The sequence below is a fragment of the Calcarisporiella thermophila genome (assembly GCF_041956535.1).
Source record: "Calcarisporiella thermophila strain CBS 279.70 unplaced genomic scaffold VTP21scaffold_8, whole genome shotgun sequence".
In the NCBI taxonomy this organism is placed as follows: domain Eukaryota; kingdom Fungi; phylum Calcarisporiellomycota; class Calcarisporiellomycetes; order Calcarisporiellales; family Calcarisporiellaceae; genus Calcarisporiella; species Calcarisporiella thermophila.
Genome location: NW_027192198.1, coordinates 350,530 through 371,306, shown reverse-complemented (window position 1 = coordinate 371,306; position 20,777 = coordinate 350,530). Strand labels below are relative to the sequence as shown.

Genomic DNA, 20,777 nt, shown 5'->3' with positions numbered 1-20,777 from the left:
ACGAATAGATTTTTTTATGAAAACGATATATTCCCGTCTCTACCCCTCGTAGAGGATGATATTCGAACCCCATCAAGGATCTCTGCCCGTCTCTCCTCCTTTTGCCACTAGAATGTAACATCCCTTACCTGCATCCCTAGAATAGCCTCTGCCTCCCTCTCGGCATGGATGCCATAGCGTTCCCGAATAAACTCGAGAAGCCGGTTGTTCTCCCATTGGAGTTGATTCAAATTGGGCTCACGAGGCGGACTGGGATGCTTGATTAGCCGCGAAAACGAGAGAGGAGGATCGGTTTGCGCAGAGGTCACGGGGCACGATATCCAGCGCACCATCGTCGGCCGGTTCGAAGGAGGGCTGAGTTCCGAGGGGTGCGGGCCCAGCTCCTCCGACTTGGCGCAAGGGTATTCATTGTGGGCTAGCTTCATGCTAGCCCGCAAGCTCGGGAGAGGGGGGGTCATGGGGGAGGAGCGATCGGAATTTACAAACCGCTCGTGCGATATACTCATCTCGCGGTGCCAGATGGACCCTGGCGGTATGGGTTCGGCGGGGAGTGGAGTCGACCTTGGACAGCTCTCCAACACGCCCAGGTCACGGTCACTTTCGCTACTCATGGATTGGATGCTCTCGTCCATTTCATTCCAGCCGTCGAACTCATCGTCTTCCCATTCTTCTTCCTCAATGGACGGCTCCCGAATCAGCGCGGAAAAGGAGGGCAGACTCTTTCCCGCTTTGGCCTGCATGGCGCGCTCATCCGCCGTGCGGAACCCCTTCGCGTGGGGATTGTAGTTTTTCTTGAGCTGATTGACCTTGCTATTCTGGTAGTGCGTCACCGCAATGAAGGAGGTGTGCTCGAATTGGTAGGTGGCCCGGCGATTTCGCTTTCCAAGCTCGATCAGGTGGAAGCGGGGACAGTATTTGCGGAAGGAGATGAGTTGGAAGATGCCTGTCGCCTCGGTCGAGTACTCGTTGAGTTTACACAGGTCGTAGAAGTTCCCTGCGGAGCTTAGCTGATTGCTAAGTTTTACTTTGTTAAACGAGACACTGGATTGCATCCACACCGATCCTGGTAGGGGGAGGGAGGGGAGAAGGAAGGACGGGAGGGAGAGAGGGAATGGGGGAGGAAGAAGGAAGGAAGGAAAAAAGGAAGTAAGGGAGGGGTGGGGAGGGGGAGAAAGTGGATTAGCTCAGTGTGGACGACAGCTTCAGCGGACCAATAAATGAAACCTAGACATGGAGAATTCGGATGCGTGTAAACTCCCGTCTGCATGTGCTGCACATCGTCAGTGGTGGAGTCCGGGCGACGCGGATCCCGACCCCACGGTGCCCACACGCCGTCCTTGAATCGGAATCGCTCGGTAGAGGTCATAGCAAAATCAAGAAAGAGGCTGTAGTTTGTTGTCGGGTCGAGATTTATCAGCCGCAGATTCAGGGTGGGAAAAAGACAGCGCCCAGCGCGGGTGATAATCATTTCATTTTGGAGCTCGTGGAATTGGGACCAAAGATCTGAATTTTCAAGCAACAGACAAGGATGCGTATTACCTACGAAAGTGTTATTGAGAATCCGGGTGGGATATGCATAGTTTTGGGGAATGGGGTAGTTTTGATTGGAGATGTAGTTGATATGATTAGAGGTTTCCTCGGGAATGGAGACTCTTCGGGTAATGGAGGGGCGTCTAGTGAGAAATGGGCAAGGTCAGGTTTAAACAGCAGGCATAACAATGTGAATCAAAAAAAAAGCGTCAATCAAATCAAATGAAGCCAACTTTGGTCGAAAACTGGGCGTTACGGTGACATTGCGCTGCATGGTGGTCGGGTTGCAAGGGCGAGTTGAGTCGAGGAAGGAATGGAAGACCGCACTTATCTATACTGCTCCAAAAGGGTAAGATTCATCAGATTATATAACCATAAAACTACGCCACCCCTATGCAACTAAAATCTGAGTCTCCACCAAAATCGAGCGTGTTCAAGTAACCCGCACCGACTTTCCTTTCCTGCACGATGTTCAACCCGTGCACTCTACTTAGCTTGCTATTTTGGCTCTATTCCCTTGTGGGGGCCGCCTCTGCCCATGATGAGTTCCACTCCTTGACACGGGCTGCCTCCAATGCATCCCTGATGTGGGGCACGTATCGGCCCAATCTCTATTTTGGCACGCGGCCGCGATTGCCGCACTCATTGATGACTGGCCTTCTCTGGTATGACGCCGAGGATCCCGAAGGATGGAAACGTAAGAGCACACCTCATTCAGTTTGTGGGAAGAGTTTGAATGTCCTTATGTTTTCCATGTCTAGACATGCGTCATCAATGTGACCAAAACGATGGGCTGAAGGGATTTGGCTATTATAAGCATGATGGCCGGTCATTCGGAATGCAGAAGATCTCCGACCATCCCCTGGGACTCGAGCTGAAGACGGAGTTTGTTAAAATTCCCGGCGGAAATCATGGTACTGTCTGGACGACTCTATTTTGTATATTCGGCTGAATGGGTTAACTCTGGGAATCTATTAGGGGGTAGTTGGGGTGCCCGAATAACAGGAAAGCCCACCGGCGATGGTTAGTACTTTTTTATGGTGCGTTTCTTTTGCACTAGACCAATGCAAACTTGGATTATCTGTAACGTACAGGGCATCCAAAGGTATCCATGATCTTCTATGTTGGGCTCGATGGCGAGGGAGAGTTAGACATGGCCGATATTCCCCCCTCGGGACAGGTAATCATGACTCCTAGCATTTGTCTTCCTATCCCCTTTGTAGTGGAAAAGTGAATAGGACTGAAAGGAGCTGTTGCCTTATAGAGCCTCCACACTGCGGCGGTAGTCGAGGGCTCAACCAAGGATTTGGGCGAATTCTCAGTCCGGGTGGAGGATACAAATGGAAAGCCTAGTGAAACTCAATTCATTGGAATGGTCACTCCTGACGGGCAGGCCTGGCGTGCCAAAGGCAGAAATTTTTAGAGTTCAAAGAGAGAGATATATTGTTTAGCTAATTTAGCCTTTTTTATCGCTCGCTTATTTTCAGAGTTCATAGAAGCACACTTCTTCCAACACGTTCAATCATACATTGCCACTAGTAATGAGCCTTTGGACGATGTCTCGAAATTGCTACGTTTTGATAATCAAGTTCGATCCAACGCTAATATGTTTGCGTTCCAAAAAGTTATCGATGGACCTTTTCAGGTAATGCTGCCAATTATCTGTACTATGTTCAACCGCGTGTATTAAATGGTTGCTCGAACAGTTCGATGTCTACTTTACCTCCAAATCCGCACCCCACAAACTGGATGGTAATTGAAAACGGTCTCGTTAATTTCCAAGATTGCAAATGCCAACTTTTGCTCTCGGCTCTACTCTGTTTAGCTATCTCAATCTCCAACCATCTTAAACATGCCTACTCCACTTTTGACGAAAGATTTGAGGCCACGTTTGGTTTACAAGCCAAGGGATTTGATGCAGATAAGGTCGAGTTTGGGCAATATCTATTGAGTAATATGCTTGGAGGGGTTGGGTGCGTATAACACCATTATAGAGATACGAACCGATTCAAGAATCTGAGATCCATTTTGCATAGGTATTTCTATGGCTCGAGTATCGTGGACGCGTCTGGCATCGATGAGGAAGAGGATGCTGACTATGAGTTCTCCTCAGGTGCAGTGGAAAAGGCGCGTCGACCTGTAACCACGGCGCCTCGCTCGCTCTTCACCGCCACCCCCTCGCGTCCATTCTTCCCCCGTGGATTTTACTGGTAATTAGCATTTTCTCGCCTCAAAATGGGGGCAGCTCCAATTTCATCACGTGTGTCTTTTAGGGACGAGGGCTTTCACCAACTTTTGATTGGCAAATGGGACAATGATTTGAGGTAAATGGTCTATCCTGAGTGTACCTTGACGTGTATTCATATTTCTATTTTTTTTTTCCCGTAAGTTTGGAGATAATTGAGAATTGGTACTCTCTTATGGATAACGATGGATGGATTGCACGTGAACAAATTTTGGGAGAAGAGGCCCGAAGCAGGGTGAGCATTCCTGTTACATATAAAAGGCTACCACGGATGGCAGTATTGATGTGCTATATCATCCTTTAAGGTCCCTGAGGAATTCCAGGTCCAGTTTCCCCATTATGCCAATCCTCCCACGCTATTGATGGCTGTGAAAGCTTTTGTTGACAGAGTGGAGCATGCTGAGCACTCGTTGCTCCATGCAGATCAGATTGGTATGAACCCTCAGTTGTACTGTGAGTTTGATGATTAACGCAATTGCCGAATCTAGGATTCCAACAACCTTTTGTTGCTATGGGAGGGATGGATCAGCTCGATTCGGGTGTGACTCGCGCCCACTTGGACTCGGTCGAACTCGCCCGTAATTATCTTGCACGACTCTACCCAAAACTTCGTCTCAACTGGCAATGGTTCCGCGAGACGCAGCGCGGGGAAATAAAGGAATGGGGACGAGAGGCAACGAGCAATCGCGAAGGCTACAGGTGGCGCGGGCGCACCCAGGGCCATTGTCTTACGTCGGGCTTGGATGATTACCCGCGTGCGTCTCCCCCTCATGTTGCGGAGCTCCATGCAGATTTGCACTCGTGGATGGCCTTTATGACGCGATTGCTCAAAGCCATTGCAGAGCGGTTGGGCGAGGAGGACGACGCCGCGGAGTATACAAAAGTAGAAAAAAATTTGATTGCCAATTTACATGGTAAGGAAACAGAATCATAGCTCAACGCAGCTTATATTATAACGAGGCCGCTTAATCGCTTTTCTTAGATCTCCACTGGAGCGTCGAGAACCGAGTGTTCTGCGACCTTTCTGTTAACGAGGAGGGTGAGTGAAAATCGTCTTATTTTTTTTAAGAAAATTTATTGGGAGCTGAACTGAATGTTTCTGTAGAGGAGTCCATACACGTTTGTCACAAAGGCTATCTCTCTCTCTTCCCTCTAATGCTTGGCCTCCTTTCTCATGATGATCCAAAATTGGACATGTTACTCGACCTGATTCGAAGTCCCGAAGAGCTTTGGTCATCATTCGGGCTACTCTCACTTTCCAAGAAGGACCCCCAGTATTACACAGGCGAGATCTATTGGCGCGGGCCCATATGGATCAATATGAACTACATGGTTCTCTCTTCCCTATACAAGGTTGCATTCGATTTTCCCCATTATACCATTTGGATTATATTGCTTATAAGTATCGCGCATTTTTATTTTTTAACAGAACTATATAAATCAGCCTGGACCATATCAGACAAAGGCGCGAGAGATTTATTCTTCATTGCGGGAGAATCTCATTCAGAACGTATATAAGGAGTTCAAGCGCACCGGATACCCCTGGGAGCAATATCATGCCGCCACTGGCGAGGGCCTACGCAGCCACCCGTTTACAGGATGGACGAGCCTCATTCTGCTAATTATGGCGGAAAACTACTAGTGGATATGCGATCGAATCCACCCTTTTATTTTTTTATGGTCGCAAATATTTTCCTTTTGCTTTGAACTTTCCTCTGAATATTGTCTTTTTATTGTGATGGCCAGCTATTTGATTTGGACAATGAAAAAACCAATATAGATTGAAGATATTTCATCCTATTGCTTCATTGAGTGTTGATCATTGCTATATAAATAAGTTTACGAATCAAAGAGAGGTTTTGCATTTTGAACTCTCATCTAGCTGGGCGATTTAATCCGGAACAACTTTAAAATCAACGAATTTCGTCATTTCGCACTAGATATTTATGCACCATTGAGCTGATTAGGATATTTATGGTTAAAGGATGCGAAAGCGCCGAAGTCTTTGTTCGTAAATGCAAGATGGGTCGGAGCAGTCAAAAGTGGTTTTAATATATTTCATTTCTTTTGATAATGTACCATATTTACGAAGCGAAAAATGAACAAGAATAGTCAGTAAAAATAAAAGTGAAATCTGAGCAAGAATAAAAAACGAATAAATAGATTTGGATAGCGTCAAAAGTGTATGAATGCCATAACAGAGAGCATAAGCATAAAAAGAGTCATCTAACTCTTCGTTGAACATAAGCTATTTTCTACTCTAAGATGTCGAGCTAGAGCGTCTGCTCGTGCAAATGCCTTTTTGCAGGTAGCGCATTTAAAGAGTTTGAGGCCCGTGTGCAAACGCGAGTGGCGATTGCGATCATGCAAGCGCGCAAAGTGTTTATCACAACCGGGAAATGTACAGGCTAGATCGAAAATGAAGAATCAAAACAACCGTAAGCCTATCTATCTACAATCTGTATATTTATGCGTGCTCTATGCGCTTACCATATGGCCGTTCGGATGTGTGCGTACGCATATGCGAGCGCAAATTATAGGAGCGTGTGAATACTTTTTGGCACCCAGGATGCTCACAGATGTATTCCCCAGGAACCCTCGATGCTCTTTTGCGGCTATTGGACTTTATTTTCACCTTGTCTACCCTTTTAGGCTGCTTCAAAGGCTCCTGCTTATTCAGAGCTGCGGCGGAAGGCACTTCACATCCGATATTCCGTTTCAACTTTTTAACTTCAGCATTTTCCCTACTTTTCGGCAAAATGTTCGGAGTCGTCCGCTCGATTTCTTGGCTCCCTCCCCCCTCTACTGTCCTGTTCCTTGTGACCACCTCATAATTCCCGTTACATAATGGTAAGGAATAAGTTTCTTTTACAAGTGCAGACTGTGACTGATTCATCTCCCAAGTACTGTAAAAACCGGGATGACGTATTGGTTTAGCATATACTGGCGATTTTAGAGGTAGGTTGGATGGATAAAGATTAGCCTCAAAAGAGGCGGCCATTTCCCCGACAAAACACTGCGGGTCAGGCGCGCTAGTGTTTTGATTTGTTATTGCGGGTGCGAATAAGGGTGCGTTGCTACCATTTAGTAAACAATAGGTTTCGGAGAAGGGTGGCTCTTCCGCTGCTAAAGGGAGCATGAAGTCCAGGCTGAAGGGCACGGGAGAGAATTCTGGGGTGGGCGGGAAGTTGAAAGGTAGTGTAGTAAGCGTAGGATTTTGTGAGGTATAATGGAGGGACTCTCGAGTTTGTAGCGGCGGTTGTAGCTGCAGTCCTCCCTGCTGATAATAAGTGAAATACAAATCATTGTCACTAGCCATGTTTCTCCCTACTTGAACAGTTCGATAGTGGATATGATAGAGAAAAAAAGTGTAAAATTCTAAGAGCTAAGAGGCAGACACGGGATTTAAAAGTATAAGACAAGCAAAACTATTTCTAGAGCGAATTTAGATTCTACGGAAGTATATCCGAAGCTTGACTTTGTCGTGCAGTTTCCGAGGGTTGCTCGGGGAAAATGTTTTTCAACCTTGTCGGACCTGTGGAATCCAAGTCGCAAACGATCAGTCAGCGAAAATATTGAGTAAAACTCTTATGTCAGTGACGCGGAGCCTTGTTTTGCCTATTCGATTCACTGGGGCACTACTTTCGCCGCAAAATAAAATACAACAATATACCTGGCCATCGAAGCCAAGAATAATCGCCATTTTCGAGGAGCAGTTTGAAATAGAGTAGAGAGATCACGGGTTGCTGCGCAAACTGGATGAATTAGGGAAGATGCGTACTGTGTACAACCGAAAAATAGAATTTAAGAGTAATCTTAGCCATTCCATACCACAGAAAAAACACAAGCGCGCACCCGTTGTATTCGAGTGGGATACCAGAAGTCCAAAAGGTTATATATAATGTTTTATTGAAATGTCCTTGTGGGGATCAAGCCGAACCAAATATTCCGATAACAAATATACAGGCTCAATAGGCAATAGAAAAAGTGAAGTGACATAGATTCGTGTTGATGTATTAGAGTTCAGTTTCATGAGCATTATTATTCTGGTACCGGAGTGTAAATCATACTTCTGATATCCAACACGTCGTTTGTTGGAGAGAGTGCAGGGCTCGACGAGGGCGTTGAGCGGCCTAGGTTCGCAATGGACGCGAGAGGGGGCGCCAGATTTCTTTCTTTGTCGGCGCCCTCCTTCAGATTTTCTGAAGTGGATCGCCGCTGCTTGAGGAGGTCGTAGATGTGGTCTGCAAGCAGATTAATGGCCGTCAAGTTGTCGCTTCCTCGTGGAATAATCACGTCTGCGTATTTTTTCGTCTGGACCAGAAAAAGCAAGGAAAGCGGAGGTTAGCGACAGATATAGGACACCTCTGAATAAAACCGAGGTGTTTCTGAATACTGTATATATATACAGGTAAAATGAACTCCTCGAATGATGGCTTCACAAATTTAACGTATTGCTGTAGGATGTAATCGACGGAATAGCTATGGACAACTTCTGATTGATGGATAACTGTATGGTGGGCCAGGAGATTGGTTTATGGAGCTAATGATTAGGAGAAACAGGAATTTTTGTGGCGCTCACCTCGTCGTGCCAGTCGGGTATCGCTATCAACATCAACAAATATTTTCATATGCATTAAATCCCGCAGCGGTTTTGTATACAGTAGTAGAATTCCTTCCAATATCACTACATCCGGAGGATCAAGTTTATATGCATTACGAACCCTTTCGATAAGAAAAGTAAGGTAAAACCGACTATAGAGCTTGGTGGAAGTGTAAACTTCTGTACCTTTTTTTCGTTTCAAAATCATAAGATGGGATTTCGACAGATTTTCCGGCCGCTAGGTCAGTAAGAACCTCTTCTGCGAGTTCAAAGTCAAAAGCATCTAGGTGGAATGATTATTAGCTGGCTTATTCTCACCCCATAAAGTCCAAATTAGTACCTGGGTGATCGAAATTCCACTCTCCCCGCTTCGCTAATGCTTTCTCTTCATCATTAAGCTCCCTGTAAAAATTTTGCAGACTGAGCGTAGCTACTGAACTAGCATAATCGCCTTTTTTCTTTCTCAAAAGCTCAACGATCAAATGGCACGCTGATTTCTATGTTGAAAATGCATTACATTGATCAATATTCGGTGTGGCCACAACACAATGTGACGACCAAGGCATTTCTTTAAATGTACTATCATACCTTTCCAGCAGCAGGCCCACCTTTTCATCGAATTTACATATATAATATAGAAATTAGAATCCAACCAATGGCTTGCTGATTTTATAGATTGTGAATCGAGTATATACCTGCAACTCCAATGATAAATGGAAGCTTCCCTCTCGGCTCTACTGAGAAATATTTTGGATTTTCCAGGAAAGGCCTTGGATCAATGGACATTATGTTGTTTTGTCAATAAATTCTGCTTTGGTTTTCCTTAATACCAGTACCACGGTACAATTGTGGCGCAGATTATTTGTGGCAAGTTTTATTTTTGAATTTAGAATAATTGGCAGCATCAGGTGTTTGAGACGTGAATTAAACTTAAGCCAACTCCATTAGAATGGTCTAGTTACATAGCATAAAAATCTTCAATCTATACCCCAATAGATCATTCAAATTTTTACTACGACGTACAAATTCAAATAAAATGGCCTTTAATCAGCTCTTTAAGGATGCTTATTTCTATCCTATTTTTCAAGTAGGTTTTGCACAGAAACCAGAAAATTTTCTTGTGGAGATATACATATACAACCAGTATACTGTATTCCTTTCTAACTTTATTCAGTATTGCACGTTTGATGGTGTTCTAGTGTGAAAGTTTTCAGAAAATTTTACAAGGACACTTGCATCCTATGAGACATAAATCTCAAAAGTAGCTGCAGCATATTAGAGCTGATTCTTCTTAACCTCAACGCTTCCAAACTCATCCGAGAGTTCCCTACCGCGATGCTCGGCGGCTTTCACGGCCTCGACTACAATGTTAGGCAAATTGAGCCGCTCCATCGTCTTTATGGCCGCTTCGGTAGTTCCATTGGGCGAGGTGACTTTTCGACGCAATGTGGTGATAGAATCCGGCGAATTCAGCACCATCTTCGCAGCTCCTATAGCATTCGGACAAATTTAATCAGAACTCATTACTTTCGATAAAGCCTGTGTTCATGAGTATCAACCTAAGCACGTCTGAGCACTAAGACGCCGAGCCATATCCTGAGACAAGCCCATCTCTATGCCTGCACGCTCCATCGCTTCCATGAACAAGAAGAAATAGGCAGGTCCAGAGCCACTAATCCCTGTCACAGAGTCAATGTGGTCTTCATTTTCAACCCAGCACACTACGGGCGATACGGTGCTCATAATATCCTCGGATAGCTGCTTCTGCTCCTTGGTTACATTCTTGGTCGCAAACAATCCAGCTGCTCCTTCACCAACAAGGGCAGGCGTGTTAGGCATACATCGCACTATGGCCACATCGCAAGCAAACCACCGCGCGATATCTGAAGCGCGAATGCCAGCCGCAATGGAAAAGACAAGGGTTTTTTGAGGGATCTTAAGAGAGGCAACCACAGCGGAGAGCACTTGCGGCTTGACGGAGAGTATGGCAACGTCTGCGGGAGAGCAGCTGCAGGCTTCACCTGTCACGGCTCCAGAATTGTCAGTGGTGAGGCGAATTTTGGGGAACTTGGCGCGGAGGTAATCGAGGCGCTCCTGCATCGGCTCCGAGACCACTATGTGATCGGATGGATAACCTCTTTCAATAAGACCTCCGAAGATAGCCTCAGCCATGTTACCACCGCCAATAAAAACCAATTGGCGAGGATTCTGGAGAAGATTATTTGCATTCATTGTCAGTGTGTGTATTTGCCGAAAATTGCTTCTGCAAATGAGTGTTAACACAAAGTTCTATAGATATGTCATTTTTATTTATTCGCTGTAACTATGCTTTCAATATTGATCCGCCAATTGGATAAGCCACATCTGCTGGTTGAAGCCAGAAGCACACAATTATAACTTCTTGCTCTTCTTTGATCGCTGGAGTGGTTAGGAGAGCTCAAAGAATTTTTTGAAACTTATATTGAATGATCAGTGTTACATCCGCCAATGTCTACATCAAGACCGTCTTATATTAACCCGGACGGTGGCGGCGTAGGCGATGGTGCCTCCACTCATCAAACACCAGCTAAATCCTCAATACATGATCGCTCAACTGGCAAGAGTCTTGATATCTTCTCCTTGATCCCACCCGCTTCACCAGCAAAAACGCCAACACCACAAAACACGCCGCAACATCAGTTGTCCTCACCAGCGAGTAATCATATTGATCAACAACGACTTGAGCGCGAGAAACATCTAAAACGAGATCGAGAAAAAGCCGATGAAATCAAACGGAGCCTAGATTCTCGTATCGAGACATGGTTGCAATTACCGGGTGTAGCAGCCGAAGTCAAGGCAATCGTAAAAAATTGTGAAGAAAAATTCGGAACGCCTGACGGTATGATTCAATTGGCATGATTATTTAATGTTGATTCGTCAGTATATTCAAGCTTATTCCCTAATCTCTTCAGGCGAATACCATCTTCCGGATATGAAAAAGCTCCCTCCTAGCAAATGGTATCGAATGCGAGAAGCGTTGGATAATGACGTCCAACTACTCCGTAATCCTTTTCATGCTTTTCATCTGGCAGAAATGTTTGGGATCGACACTTCTCAATTAAATCGCAATCTTATGGGCGATGCACCATCACAACCCCACCATGTTTAGTAAGTTTTCATAACAATGTTTAATGAATTCCTAAGCAACTTTCGATTTTAGGGTATCTTCCGTTGGTTGTATTGCAGTGATGTTAATTTTCTTTGCTTATTTTTTTTTTCTAGTGATTCCACGGGGAAGCCTACTTACATGCGTTTACGCGAAGAACAAAATATTAGATGGGCAAATGATTGGTAATTACTAATATGAGTTTAATTATAGTTTGCTTATCATTAAACATTTTGTGCTTAGTATAAAAACTGGAAATGAACATGCTCGAGAACACGATTTTGAAAAAGCCATCCAACAGTACAATAATGCAATCCGAGTATGTGCCGAATATCCAGATGCCTTTGTTGCTAGAGGAGCAGCGTTAGTGCCTTACAATTATTCTCTCTCTTGTTGACTTCAACTGAATATAACCACTCGCACTTATTTTAGATACGCTAATATGGGGCAATGGGACAATGCTGTTAACGATCTTCAAAAAGCACTGGAACTGGACCCATCTCACGTGAATGCTAAGAAATACTTGCAAATAACCTCGCAAAAGAAGCGTCAGGGCAACCAAAAGGTATGTTCACACTCACGACTTACCATGGCTCTTCTGAATCTTACTCGACTTTCAACACTTCGCTTAGTCGAAATACGATTTTGTGTCCCCGACGCCCGAAGAAATGTTCGGAGCCCTTATTGATCACCACCGGCAGAATGTCACTCAAACAAATATGGTCTCAAGTACAGAGAAAAAGCGAGCCAAAAAACATGATAATACCCACCCTCTTTCCATATCCTTACCTACAGCCCCTCGATCGCATCATAGTCGTGAACCCCACCCGCCTCCTGCGCCTGTCGAGCGCCCTCATGCCCCTCCTCCGCCCCCCCCCCTCTACCCTCCCCCCTCCTCCTTCTCTACCACCCTCACACCCTGCTGTAAATTTTTCTGGTGTCGGATCTCCATCTGTTGATATCCCGCCTCCATCCCTTAAACACACCACCACATTGGATAAATATTCGACAAATGAACCTGCTACGGCTTCTGCAAATGTTCCTCATTCGAATATGCAAAACTCCAAGTACAACCGTAGCCGCAGCAGGAGCATCAGCCGAGATCGCAGGTCTGTTCATGCACGCTCGCCTCCATCATCACGCTATCATGCACCCAACCCCCGTAGACTCTCACGCGATAACAGACCATGGAAAAGGAAGGATGGCCGATCACGATCCAGAGACAAGAAGAGATATGACCGTGAACGATCTAGATCTCGTGGTTATCACGATTATTCTGGCGGAAGATATGATCCTGATGGTCGTCGCGGTTTTGATTTTAGAAAAAACCGTGCTCACTATCGTGATAAGCCGTACAGACGCGACTATAGTCGGTCAAGATCAAGCTCCAGAGATAGAGCTAGCCATAGATATCATGATCGAGCAAGTCCATACGGAAGAGGTCGCTCTTATAGGAAATCTCAATACCGTTCCCGGTCGCGCTCTCTATCTCGTGAAAGTTACACGCATAGCCCAAGGCGAAGATATTATAAAAAAAGATATCGCTCGCGTTCTTACTCTCGTTCTCCTTCAGTGACATCCTCGCGGTATAGATCCCTCTCTCGGTCACGGTCCCGCTCGAGAAGTTCAACAGAGAGTTTAGCGTCATATTCTCGTAGCCGTAGTAGAAGCAGAAGTAGAAGTAGTGGGCGCAGGAGGAGACGCTCTCCTGAAACTCGAAAACACGCGAAGAATGAAGTCCGAGATATTAGTCCACCACGAGGCAGGAATGAAAATCTTGCAAAGGACAAGCATGTAGGAAAGGGTGCTGATCCAGAGGGCGCGCAAGATATGGATTTAGATTCTCCCGAATTTACTATGCAGCCTCCGCCTGAACCAAAGAAGTTCGCCCTCCCAATCCGTAGCAAATTAACAGCTACAAACAGATTGTTAGCGCAGCCTCTTTCTCAAATGCATACAACGGAGCGGGATCGTACAAAATTTCGCGTACCTAGCTGGGAGGGAAACCGCAGTCCTTTTAATGAGGGGAAGAGATATGCCGCCGCCTACGCCCCTCAACTCGAAAATATGGACTGGGTGAGCGGTAAAGACAACTCAGGTACCAATGATCAAGTGAGCAAGAAGTTTACCGAGAAGAGCGAGACGGATGTAAGCCCGGCGGCGAAATCGGATTTAAAAGGCGAGGACACAGTCCAAGTAGTGCTCTCAAAGGTTGTTAAAAATAACTAATATAGACTCACTTTTTTTTGGAATTTTTTATTGAATGATTGTACTTGATTTCGTTTCCTTGTTTTTCTCGTTGAATATTGAACAAACCATTTAAATTCATATTTCTCATTCAATATTACTCCTTTTTTTTTTATTGAAATATAAAATTTAATATTATTCATATTCTATGATACCTATTACTAGAAAAAACTCAAAGTACCAGCAGATAATGTCCCCGTGTTTTTACACTTGTAATTATTAGTTTCATTACACAAATCCAAAATTAGATTCATTTGTTATACTTGGATACGCTCCGGTTCTAATAGCATCCTTCTCTTTCCAGCCTTTTTCTTTTCTGCAATACCATCCTGGATTCTGTAAAAGATAGATCCATCTAAACATTTCTCCCATGCCTCGGAAGTCACCAAGCCACTTGCTGGGTCGCGTAATAAGAGATATGTCACAGTCCACATCAATTTTGACATGAACCACCCGGTTACATCATACCATTTGTGCTGGGCATTGGTGAGGCGCCATCCATCGAAATAACCGAAGCCGGTGACGGTAAAGGGCGTAAACTTTTCCTTCCAAAAGATCCATCTTCTCCTCGGGCGCACAGTAACTTTTCTGCCGTAGCGGCGCACCAAAGAATGGGCTCGTGATGGGTCCTTTTTTCCGGATTCATCGTATGCACCAGATTGATGTGCAATTCTAGCTTTGTCAATATAAGAAATATAGATGGGGAGCGTAATGAGGTGCAGAGGGTTATGGTATAAAAATGGGAACTTGTAAGGGGAGGTAGCGGGCGAGTACTTGAAGTGGATGAGGAATGTGGTGGGGATCGCAGCTAATATGCCCAACCCAATAGAGTGCAGCTGTAGGAAAGTGTCAAAGATTGTAATCGCCCCAGTGTTACGTCGGTCGAAGAAGCGTAAATGCTTGACCAGAGAAGTCTCTTCCTGTTTTTTGTTTTGTTTGCTCTCGGAAGCACTCTTTGCTTGCAGAGATGGTGCCTTCGAAGTGGGCTCAGGTTCACTTTCAGGAACACGCGACCTTTGCATCGCGGCAGGAATCCTATTCTCTTCGCTATCAACGGCGTTTGCCCTCCCTTCTTGTGTCATCACTTTACTTTCGGAATACATATCATTACTAGACACATTGGCTTCTGGTTTTTCGATCGGTTTTGGCTGTGGAGCCAGTGGTGCCTTATCAAGATTGGAAGATGCGACACCTGCGAAGGATTTATCATCGACTTTTTTTCCTAAGGAATCAGATATGAATTATGGGGGAATATGTTACAAAATATAGAAGATTATCGTTTATCTTACTTTCGATATTTCTGCCTTTGCTCAAACCACTCTTTTCCTTTCCATTACCATAAGATTCTGTCGGTTTTGGGAAATCAGAACGCTTCAGACCCTTTGGAATTGGTTGAGCAGACGCGACATCTGCATAAGACTCATTGCCTGGGCGACTTTCTACCCCTGTCTTTATTGATGGGCTTTCTTCAACCATTTCTTTAACGCTTGGCATTTCACTCAAATCATCAGGGACCTCCTCCGTGGAATTCAATCCTTTCTTGACCGCTTCCGCTGGAGTTGGGTCGCTTTCTTTTGATACCCTTACTGGCCTATTTCTGTGGTCCATTTCATTTGTGCCAGTTGCACTCATGGTATCTCCACCGTATGCGTTATTGCCTGTTGCATTTTCCCATCCGTGTTGTGAGCGCTCTGTTGGATCTTGCTTTATAGCTTCTGCAAAGGATTTGGCGGGCGATATTTGACTATTATCTGTTGAAGTAATCTCCTGCTTGCTGTAAGTAGTTTTGGACATATTGTAGAACAGTATATTATTTCTCTTTTCGCTTTGCTAATACGTATAGATTATAAAGAGAAAAGGTTTTGGCAAAATTTGCGTGATGGATACCTATTTATGTTCGATTTCGACCCGTATGAGGCGCTAAGCTTCCAAAAAATAGCAGTCCTTGGATGGAATCTCATAGGGCTTACTGGGCGTAACCAATGTTCCCAATTTATCCAGCGCCTTTTCATTCACGGTCACATTTGAATATGACATATTTCTGCAACAGCGAAAATTGAGATAATAGTTTGTGGTGTTGAACTGGAAATTCTTTTGACTTCCATATGTAAACCGACAATCCTAAACGATAGCCTAAGCGATATAAATGAGCGTAGATCTGTTCAAATTACTATACAGACATATCTTCCGTCTCATATATTCATGCCCGATTTAAAGAAAACTTCACATGCACCGAGCTTAATTGTCCTACCGTATAAACAACCTCGACGGCAAATGACCACAACGAAAAAATATAGCCTACATATCTGAGCTTTAAGATAATTATTATGCTATTATACTTTCACTGATTATCATTAAATCTGAATTTGGTCTAAAAAGTTCATCGTTCTTCAGTATAATTGAGGTATTTCAGTTGCAATATAATCACCTATATGTTAAGCTTTGTGTGAACTATTCTTAGTTACATTTTACGTCACTTGCATGTTATATGATTTTCTGATCATTTTTTATCTTACATCCAAACTATTTCATATTCATCAATTTGGAAGTCACAATTGAGTGAAATGTCCTCGGAAAGTAAAACAACCGTCCTATTGCCGTCCTAAGTATGCTCAATTCTTGGGCTCAATCACGAGCATTGTCACAATGGCATCGGCTACATTTCTCGTTTCATCCCCGCTCTTTTTCAACGACTTTAAATGATGCTGCAAAATTGCGCGCTGCACAAACATATTGTAAAGATCTGGTTAGGTATATGGTCTCCTCTGGATAAACAATTCACTTTTACAATGAATGTGTGTTATGTAATTAGAAAGCACGATTATGAGAACTATCTTGTATCCTTATTTTACCCGGGTTCGCTAAGATCGGCTCAGTTGGCTCTTAGAGCCTTTAACATTGAATTGGCAAGTGTAAGAGAACAAGTATCCAATCCGCTATCTGGGAAAATGAGAATGCAGTTTTGGCGAGATGCTATTGATCAAATTTACGCGGTATAAATCGTGTCTCTAGAGAATGATATATACATATCACTAAGTTATTTATCCATCTCAGAATAATCCTCCACATCATCCAGTTGCATTATCTTTGGCGCACTCTTTACAGGACTTGAAATTGTCTTCGAGTTGGTTCAAGCGACTTGTTACTGCCAGAGTATGATTAGCTTGAACGTATTCCCCTCTGTTTTGAGACAATAGCTTGAATTTGTACATTTTTTGTAGGAAGAGAATCTTGAAGACCCTCAGTATATAACGACTGCGGATATGGAAACTTACGCTGAGCATACTGCTTCCTGTTTAATATATCTCTCACTGGAGATGTTGGGGGTTCACGACATAGATGCAGATCACATTGCAAGCCATCTTGGAAAGGCCGTCGGGATTGCAACCATGTTGCGATCTTTACCCTTTCATGCAAGCCAGCGAAGGCTTGTTTTACCAGTTGAAACTTCTGCCAAGGTATTACTTTTATATATTATATATGGAGCTAAACTCGAGTATGAATAAGGGATGCTATTGTTATATCTAGCACAATGTCTCACAAGAGGATGTTTTTCGTAATGGCAACTCTCATGAACTCCAAGATGCTGTATTCGAAGTAGCTTCCGCTGCCCATTCCCATCTTCAGCACTCGCGCTCCCTTTTCTCAAAGACAACCTCCAGAGCCTTACCTGCCTTTTTACACGCCATTCCTTCGAGAAATTACCTGTTACGCCTAGAAAAAAGTGATTTCAACGTATATGATCCTAGCTTAGCGTCTAAGGATTGGAAGCTTCCCCTAGAGTTGTGGAATGCATATCGAACGGGCACCATCTAGAACGAAAATATAATGAGAATGCAAGTAAAACAAACCAAATAAAAAATAATATAGAGATCCATGGTTCATCTGAACATAAAACATACAAAATTTTATTAAACAGATATGTGATAAGCGAAAGTGCCTGCAGAAAGTAATAAACATACAAAGAAAAAAGGAAAAAGAAAACCAGCAAAGAAGGCATAAAGAGAAAACTTTTACAGGCGCTTTTTCAAATCTTTTTATGAGCACAGAAGCAGGAGAAAGAAATGGGAGGAAAATTTTGAAATTTTTAAAAAAAAAGGAAACGAAGGCGGAGGCGTAATATAAAGAATATAGTGCTGATATTAGAGGAGTATGGGGTAATTCACAGGGATAAAATTAAAAAAGAAAATACAACCATTTCACCTCTAATATCGGAGCGAAAGAAAAAATGGGGAAAAAAAATTAAAACCTAACTAATTTTTTTAAAGTAAATGGCAAATTGCAAAGGGGAGAGATAAAAGGAAACAATGCAAAAGGAAAAAAAGGGGATAGTAAAAGAATTATTTTAGTAACCTGGCACCAACAACTGGTGGGGACCGTTACCATTCACGAACTGGGGTGGAACGTTCCAGGTTGGAGGAGGAGGGGGGTGAGAATGATTAGTCCGCGCTCCTGCAACAGCCGGTCCTCCACACTTTGCACACTGGTTCCGTTTTGCAAAATTATGATAACCACATTCTTTGTTCTGGCACAGCCAGTCTCCACGCTTCATCAATCCGCTCCCATTACCATTCGCCCCTGCATTCGGTACAATCATCAAGGATTGGGGCGGCATAGGCATAGCTGGATAATACATAGGCGGAGGTGGAGGAGGAGGGGGAGGAGGGGCAGGGTGAGCACCGTTCTGCATAGGAGGCGGCGGAGGAGGAGACGATTGATCAGGAGGAGCAAAACCATTAACTGGCTGTGGTGGTGGAGGTGGACCCATAGGAGGGCGGTGGGTTGTGCATCGTAAGCATTGCATTCTGGATGCAAAATTATGCAAATGACATTTTGGACAGAGCCAGTCACCAGGCCTAAATGTTAGCATATGTGGTGGAAGAGGAGCCGAAGAATACCCTCCGTAAATGTCAGGAGGGAAGGCTTGAGCGGGAGCACAGCACCTAAGACACTGCAATCGAGAGGCAAAGTTCTGGAATTGGCACCCCGGATTTGGACAAATCCAGTCACCTGGACGGAATCCTGAGGCCGCTCCGCCACCAGACGGATTGCCAGGGAACATCAGAGCGGTCCCTGGAGGGATGCCTGGTCGTAGAGTGCTACACCGTAGACATTGTGAGCGAGAGGCGTAGTTGTGGAAATGACAGCCAGGGTTAGGGCAAATCCAATCTCCTGGAGCAAAGTTTGGAGGGGTAGTGGAATTACGCAGTGAAGAGTTGCAGCGAAGGCAAGTACGGCGGGCGGCAAAATTATGGAATTGGCAACAGTCGCAAGTCCAGTCGCCGGGTCGATGGCGATTACGTGGGCCCATCTTAAATATAGAGAATAGTATATTAGCCACCACGTTGCCAATATTGCAATTCACCTAAAAAATAAGCAACATTTACCGGAAAAGGAGCCAAAGTAGACCCAGCATCATCAACCATTCGCTGACTTCCCGGCCTAATCTCGATTACTCGGTCGTTTAGGTAACTCCCGTCGAGGGACAAACTGGAGAGAGCGTCTGTATGGGTCGCAAACACCGCGAGTCCATGTCCACTCGGTCGTTGATTGTCAGCCGTTCGAACCATCCAGAAGGTCGTCGGTCGTAGATTAGTGTCCGCACGAAACCAAGAATCAAGTTCTGTGTGCGATACATCATGTGGTAAATTGGCAATTCGCACCACTACGCTTTCCTCGCGCAAAAAACGCTCTTGTTCGGCTGCGGGCTCTTCAGGCATGTTGAATAGCGGTCGCTCGGGCTTCACAAGAAGGGCACGCACAATACGCGCCATTGTTAGACATTCATCTGCTGCGTCGCTTTCTACCTCTAGAGTATTCGCAAGTTCGTACAGTGATGCAATGCCATTGCAATAGGGCGGAGAAGATCCTCCTCGAACCTCCAGCCATTTTTGGGATTCTTGGAAGACATCAAAGATACGAGGCTGAGCGAGGTTGGCAGGAAGTTTAATTCCACAGCGCTTTGCTTCGGCAGGCAAAAATGTGCGTAGAAACCATCCTGCATAGGTAACAAAGCAGTACTTTGTGCCGTCAAGTGCAGCCAAGTGATTACTCAACAGGGAAAGAGCATCGGCTAATGTGTGTGCGGGAGAAGTGTTATCTGACTCTTGTGTGTTGACAGAGGCACGATACTTTTCCGTGAATTCGTTTTCGGGGTTCGTAAGATTCATTATCAACCACGATAATTCGGTAATAACTTGGGCCTAAAAACAGAATATTTCCAAATGAGCTCTGCGAACCAATTCCAATGTCCGATTGCTACCGGTGGCTGTTTTCAACCAGAGTTAGCTAAGAGGAGAAAGGCCTACCTTTGGACCTGAAATGCTCTCCTCCGAGCGTTTTGTCTTGAAATCCAGCAAGACAAAATATTCCCAAGAGACGCGTTCAACCATTGTTGCGACAGGGGATTTCTGTTCGTCCAGAGTCATATTTCCAACTTGATAGATTCCAAATTTAAGTGGTTAATCGCAGAAAAAGCACACGTGCTTTATATTTGCGCTCCTGGGTTTTTTTTACTGTTGGGAGGAATGGCAAAAAGAGAGAGGAAGACATTTTTTTTTCGCGCTTGCGGGGACATGTTTTGTTTACTCGAGTGGCTTGCGAGAAAAGAAAATGACTACTTTTTATTTGCAAATTTTCTTAGTAGGCATATTCAATAGTCATTTTTACGCGTCTGTATTGTTAAGAGTGTCTTTTAATTTATGGAGTGCGCAAACCAATTCGAGCGAAGTGAATTTTAATATTATCTGCTTAACATATCACCATTATTCTAGTGTTCAAGTAAGCAAAACAATTCATTTCCTATACCACTGTTATCAACTCAACGTTATTCAGTTGATCCTAGTTTTATTCGCTCGGGTTCTAGGCACAATTTCTAATTGTTGAGGGGGTGTATACGATCGCTTTAAAGCTCTAGTTGTAAAAAGGTGACTAACATTGTAGCGTTGCTCAAATGATATTGCTTCTTACTTATATTTTCACGTTAGATCTTCTCATTAAATTCCATA

At 44.3% G+C, this 20,777-nt stretch overlaps 10 protein-coding genes across 10 annotated transcripts; 4 read left to right on the top strand and 6 right to left on the bottom strand.

Moving 5' to 3' along the window:
- Positions 1-107: 107 nt before the first annotated feature.
- On the bottom strand, positions 108-1,804 carry VTP21DRAFT_10982 (uncharacterized protein; the record flags this gene model as incomplete). Its single annotated transcript, XM_069390377.1, has 3 exons — positions 108-1,063; positions 1,225-1,673; positions 1,764-1,804. 3 exons carry the CDS (start codon positions 1,802-1,804, stop codon positions 108-110), a joined length of 1,446 nt encoding a protein of 481 aa, XP_069252532.1.
- Positions 1,805-1,998: 194 nt separating this feature from the next.
- VTP21DRAFT_10981 (uncharacterized protein) lies at positions 1,999-5,417 on the top strand (the record flags this gene model as incomplete). Its single annotated transcript, XM_069390376.1, has 16 exons — positions 1,999-2,227; positions 2,292-2,444; positions 2,509-2,553; positions 2,625-2,710; positions 2,795-2,939; positions 3,018-3,175; positions 3,237-3,282; positions 3,356-3,503; positions 3,567-3,740; positions 3,804-3,854; positions 3,920-4,010; positions 4,081-4,207; positions 4,264-4,689; positions 4,758-4,814; positions 4,881-5,128; positions 5,205-5,417. The coding sequence occupies 16 exons, from the start codon at positions 1,999-2,001 to the stop codon at positions 5,415-5,417; spliced, it is 2,397 nt and encodes a 798-aa protein (XP_069252531.1).
- A 584-nt stretch (positions 5,418-6,001) lies between these two features.
- VTP21DRAFT_10980 (uncharacterized protein) lies at positions 6,002-7,094 on the bottom strand (the record flags this gene model as incomplete). Its single annotated transcript, XM_069390375.1, has 2 exons — positions 6,002-6,183; positions 6,266-7,094. 2 exons carry the CDS (start codon positions 7,092-7,094, stop codon positions 6,002-6,004), a joined length of 1,011 nt encoding a protein of 336 aa, XP_069252530.1.
- A 722-nt stretch (positions 7,095-7,816) lies between these two features.
- Positions 7,817-9,164, bottom strand: VTP21DRAFT_10979 (uncharacterized protein; the record flags this gene model as incomplete). The annotated part of the gene is made up of 7 exons (XM_069390373.1): positions 7,817-8,089; positions 8,185-8,285; positions 8,358-8,500; positions 8,565-8,661; positions 8,719-8,875; positions 8,967-8,986; positions 9,074-9,164. The coding sequence occupies 7 exons, from the start codon at positions 9,162-9,164 to the stop codon at positions 7,817-7,819; spliced, it is 882 nt and encodes a 293-aa protein (XP_069252529.1).
- Positions 9,165-9,653: 489 nt separating this feature from the next.
- On the bottom strand, positions 9,654-10,610 carry VTP21DRAFT_10978 (uncharacterized protein; the record flags this gene model as incomplete). Its single annotated transcript, XM_069390372.1, has 2 exons — positions 9,654-9,868; positions 9,938-10,610. The coding sequence occupies 2 exons, from the start codon at positions 10,608-10,610 to the stop codon at positions 9,654-9,656; spliced, it is 888 nt and encodes a 295-aa protein (XP_069252528.1).
- A 255-nt stretch (positions 10,611-10,865) lies between these two features.
- Positions 10,866-12,482, top strand: VTP21DRAFT_10977 (uncharacterized protein; the record flags this gene model as incomplete). The annotated part of the gene is made up of 6 exons (XM_069390371.1): positions 10,866-11,256; positions 11,330-11,525; positions 11,640-11,708; positions 11,767-11,886; positions 11,956-12,088; positions 12,156-12,482. 6 exons carry the CDS (start codon positions 10,866-10,868, stop codon positions 12,480-12,482), a joined length of 1,236 nt encoding a protein of 411 aa, XP_069252527.1.
- A 53-nt stretch (positions 12,483-12,535) lies between these two features.
- VTP21DRAFT_10976 (uncharacterized protein) lies at positions 12,536-13,752 on the top strand (the record flags this gene model as incomplete). The annotated part of the gene is made up of 2 exons (XM_069390370.1): positions 12,536-13,040; positions 13,097-13,752. 2 exons carry the CDS (start codon positions 12,536-12,538, stop codon positions 13,750-13,752), a joined length of 1,161 nt encoding a protein of 386 aa, XP_069252526.1.
- A 275-nt stretch (positions 13,753-14,027) lies between these two features.
- On the bottom strand, positions 14,028-15,564 carry VTP21DRAFT_10975 (uncharacterized protein; the record flags this gene model as incomplete). Its single annotated transcript, XM_069390369.1, has 2 exons — positions 14,028-14,992; positions 15,060-15,564. The coding sequence occupies 2 exons, from the start codon at positions 15,562-15,564 to the stop codon at positions 14,028-14,030; spliced, it is 1,470 nt and encodes a 489-aa protein (XP_069252525.1).
- Positions 15,565-16,378: 814 nt separating this feature from the next.
- VTP21DRAFT_10974 (uncharacterized protein) lies at positions 16,379-17,586 on the top strand (the record flags this gene model as incomplete). The annotated part of the gene is made up of 5 exons (XM_069390368.1): positions 16,379-16,521; positions 16,583-16,763; positions 16,825-16,923; positions 16,992-17,228; positions 17,299-17,586. 5 exons carry the CDS (start codon positions 16,379-16,381, stop codon positions 17,584-17,586), a joined length of 948 nt encoding a protein of 315 aa, XP_069252524.1.
- A 529-nt stretch (positions 17,587-18,115) lies between these two features.
- VTP21DRAFT_10973 (uncharacterized protein) lies at positions 18,116-20,198 on the bottom strand (the record flags this gene model as incomplete). The annotated part of the gene is made up of 3 exons (XM_069390367.1): positions 18,116-19,081; positions 19,158-19,973; positions 20,079-20,198. The coding sequence occupies 3 exons, from the start codon at positions 20,196-20,198 to the stop codon at positions 18,116-18,118; spliced, it is 1,902 nt and encodes a 633-aa protein (XP_069252523.1).
- Positions 20,199-20,777: the final 579 nt, after the last annotated feature.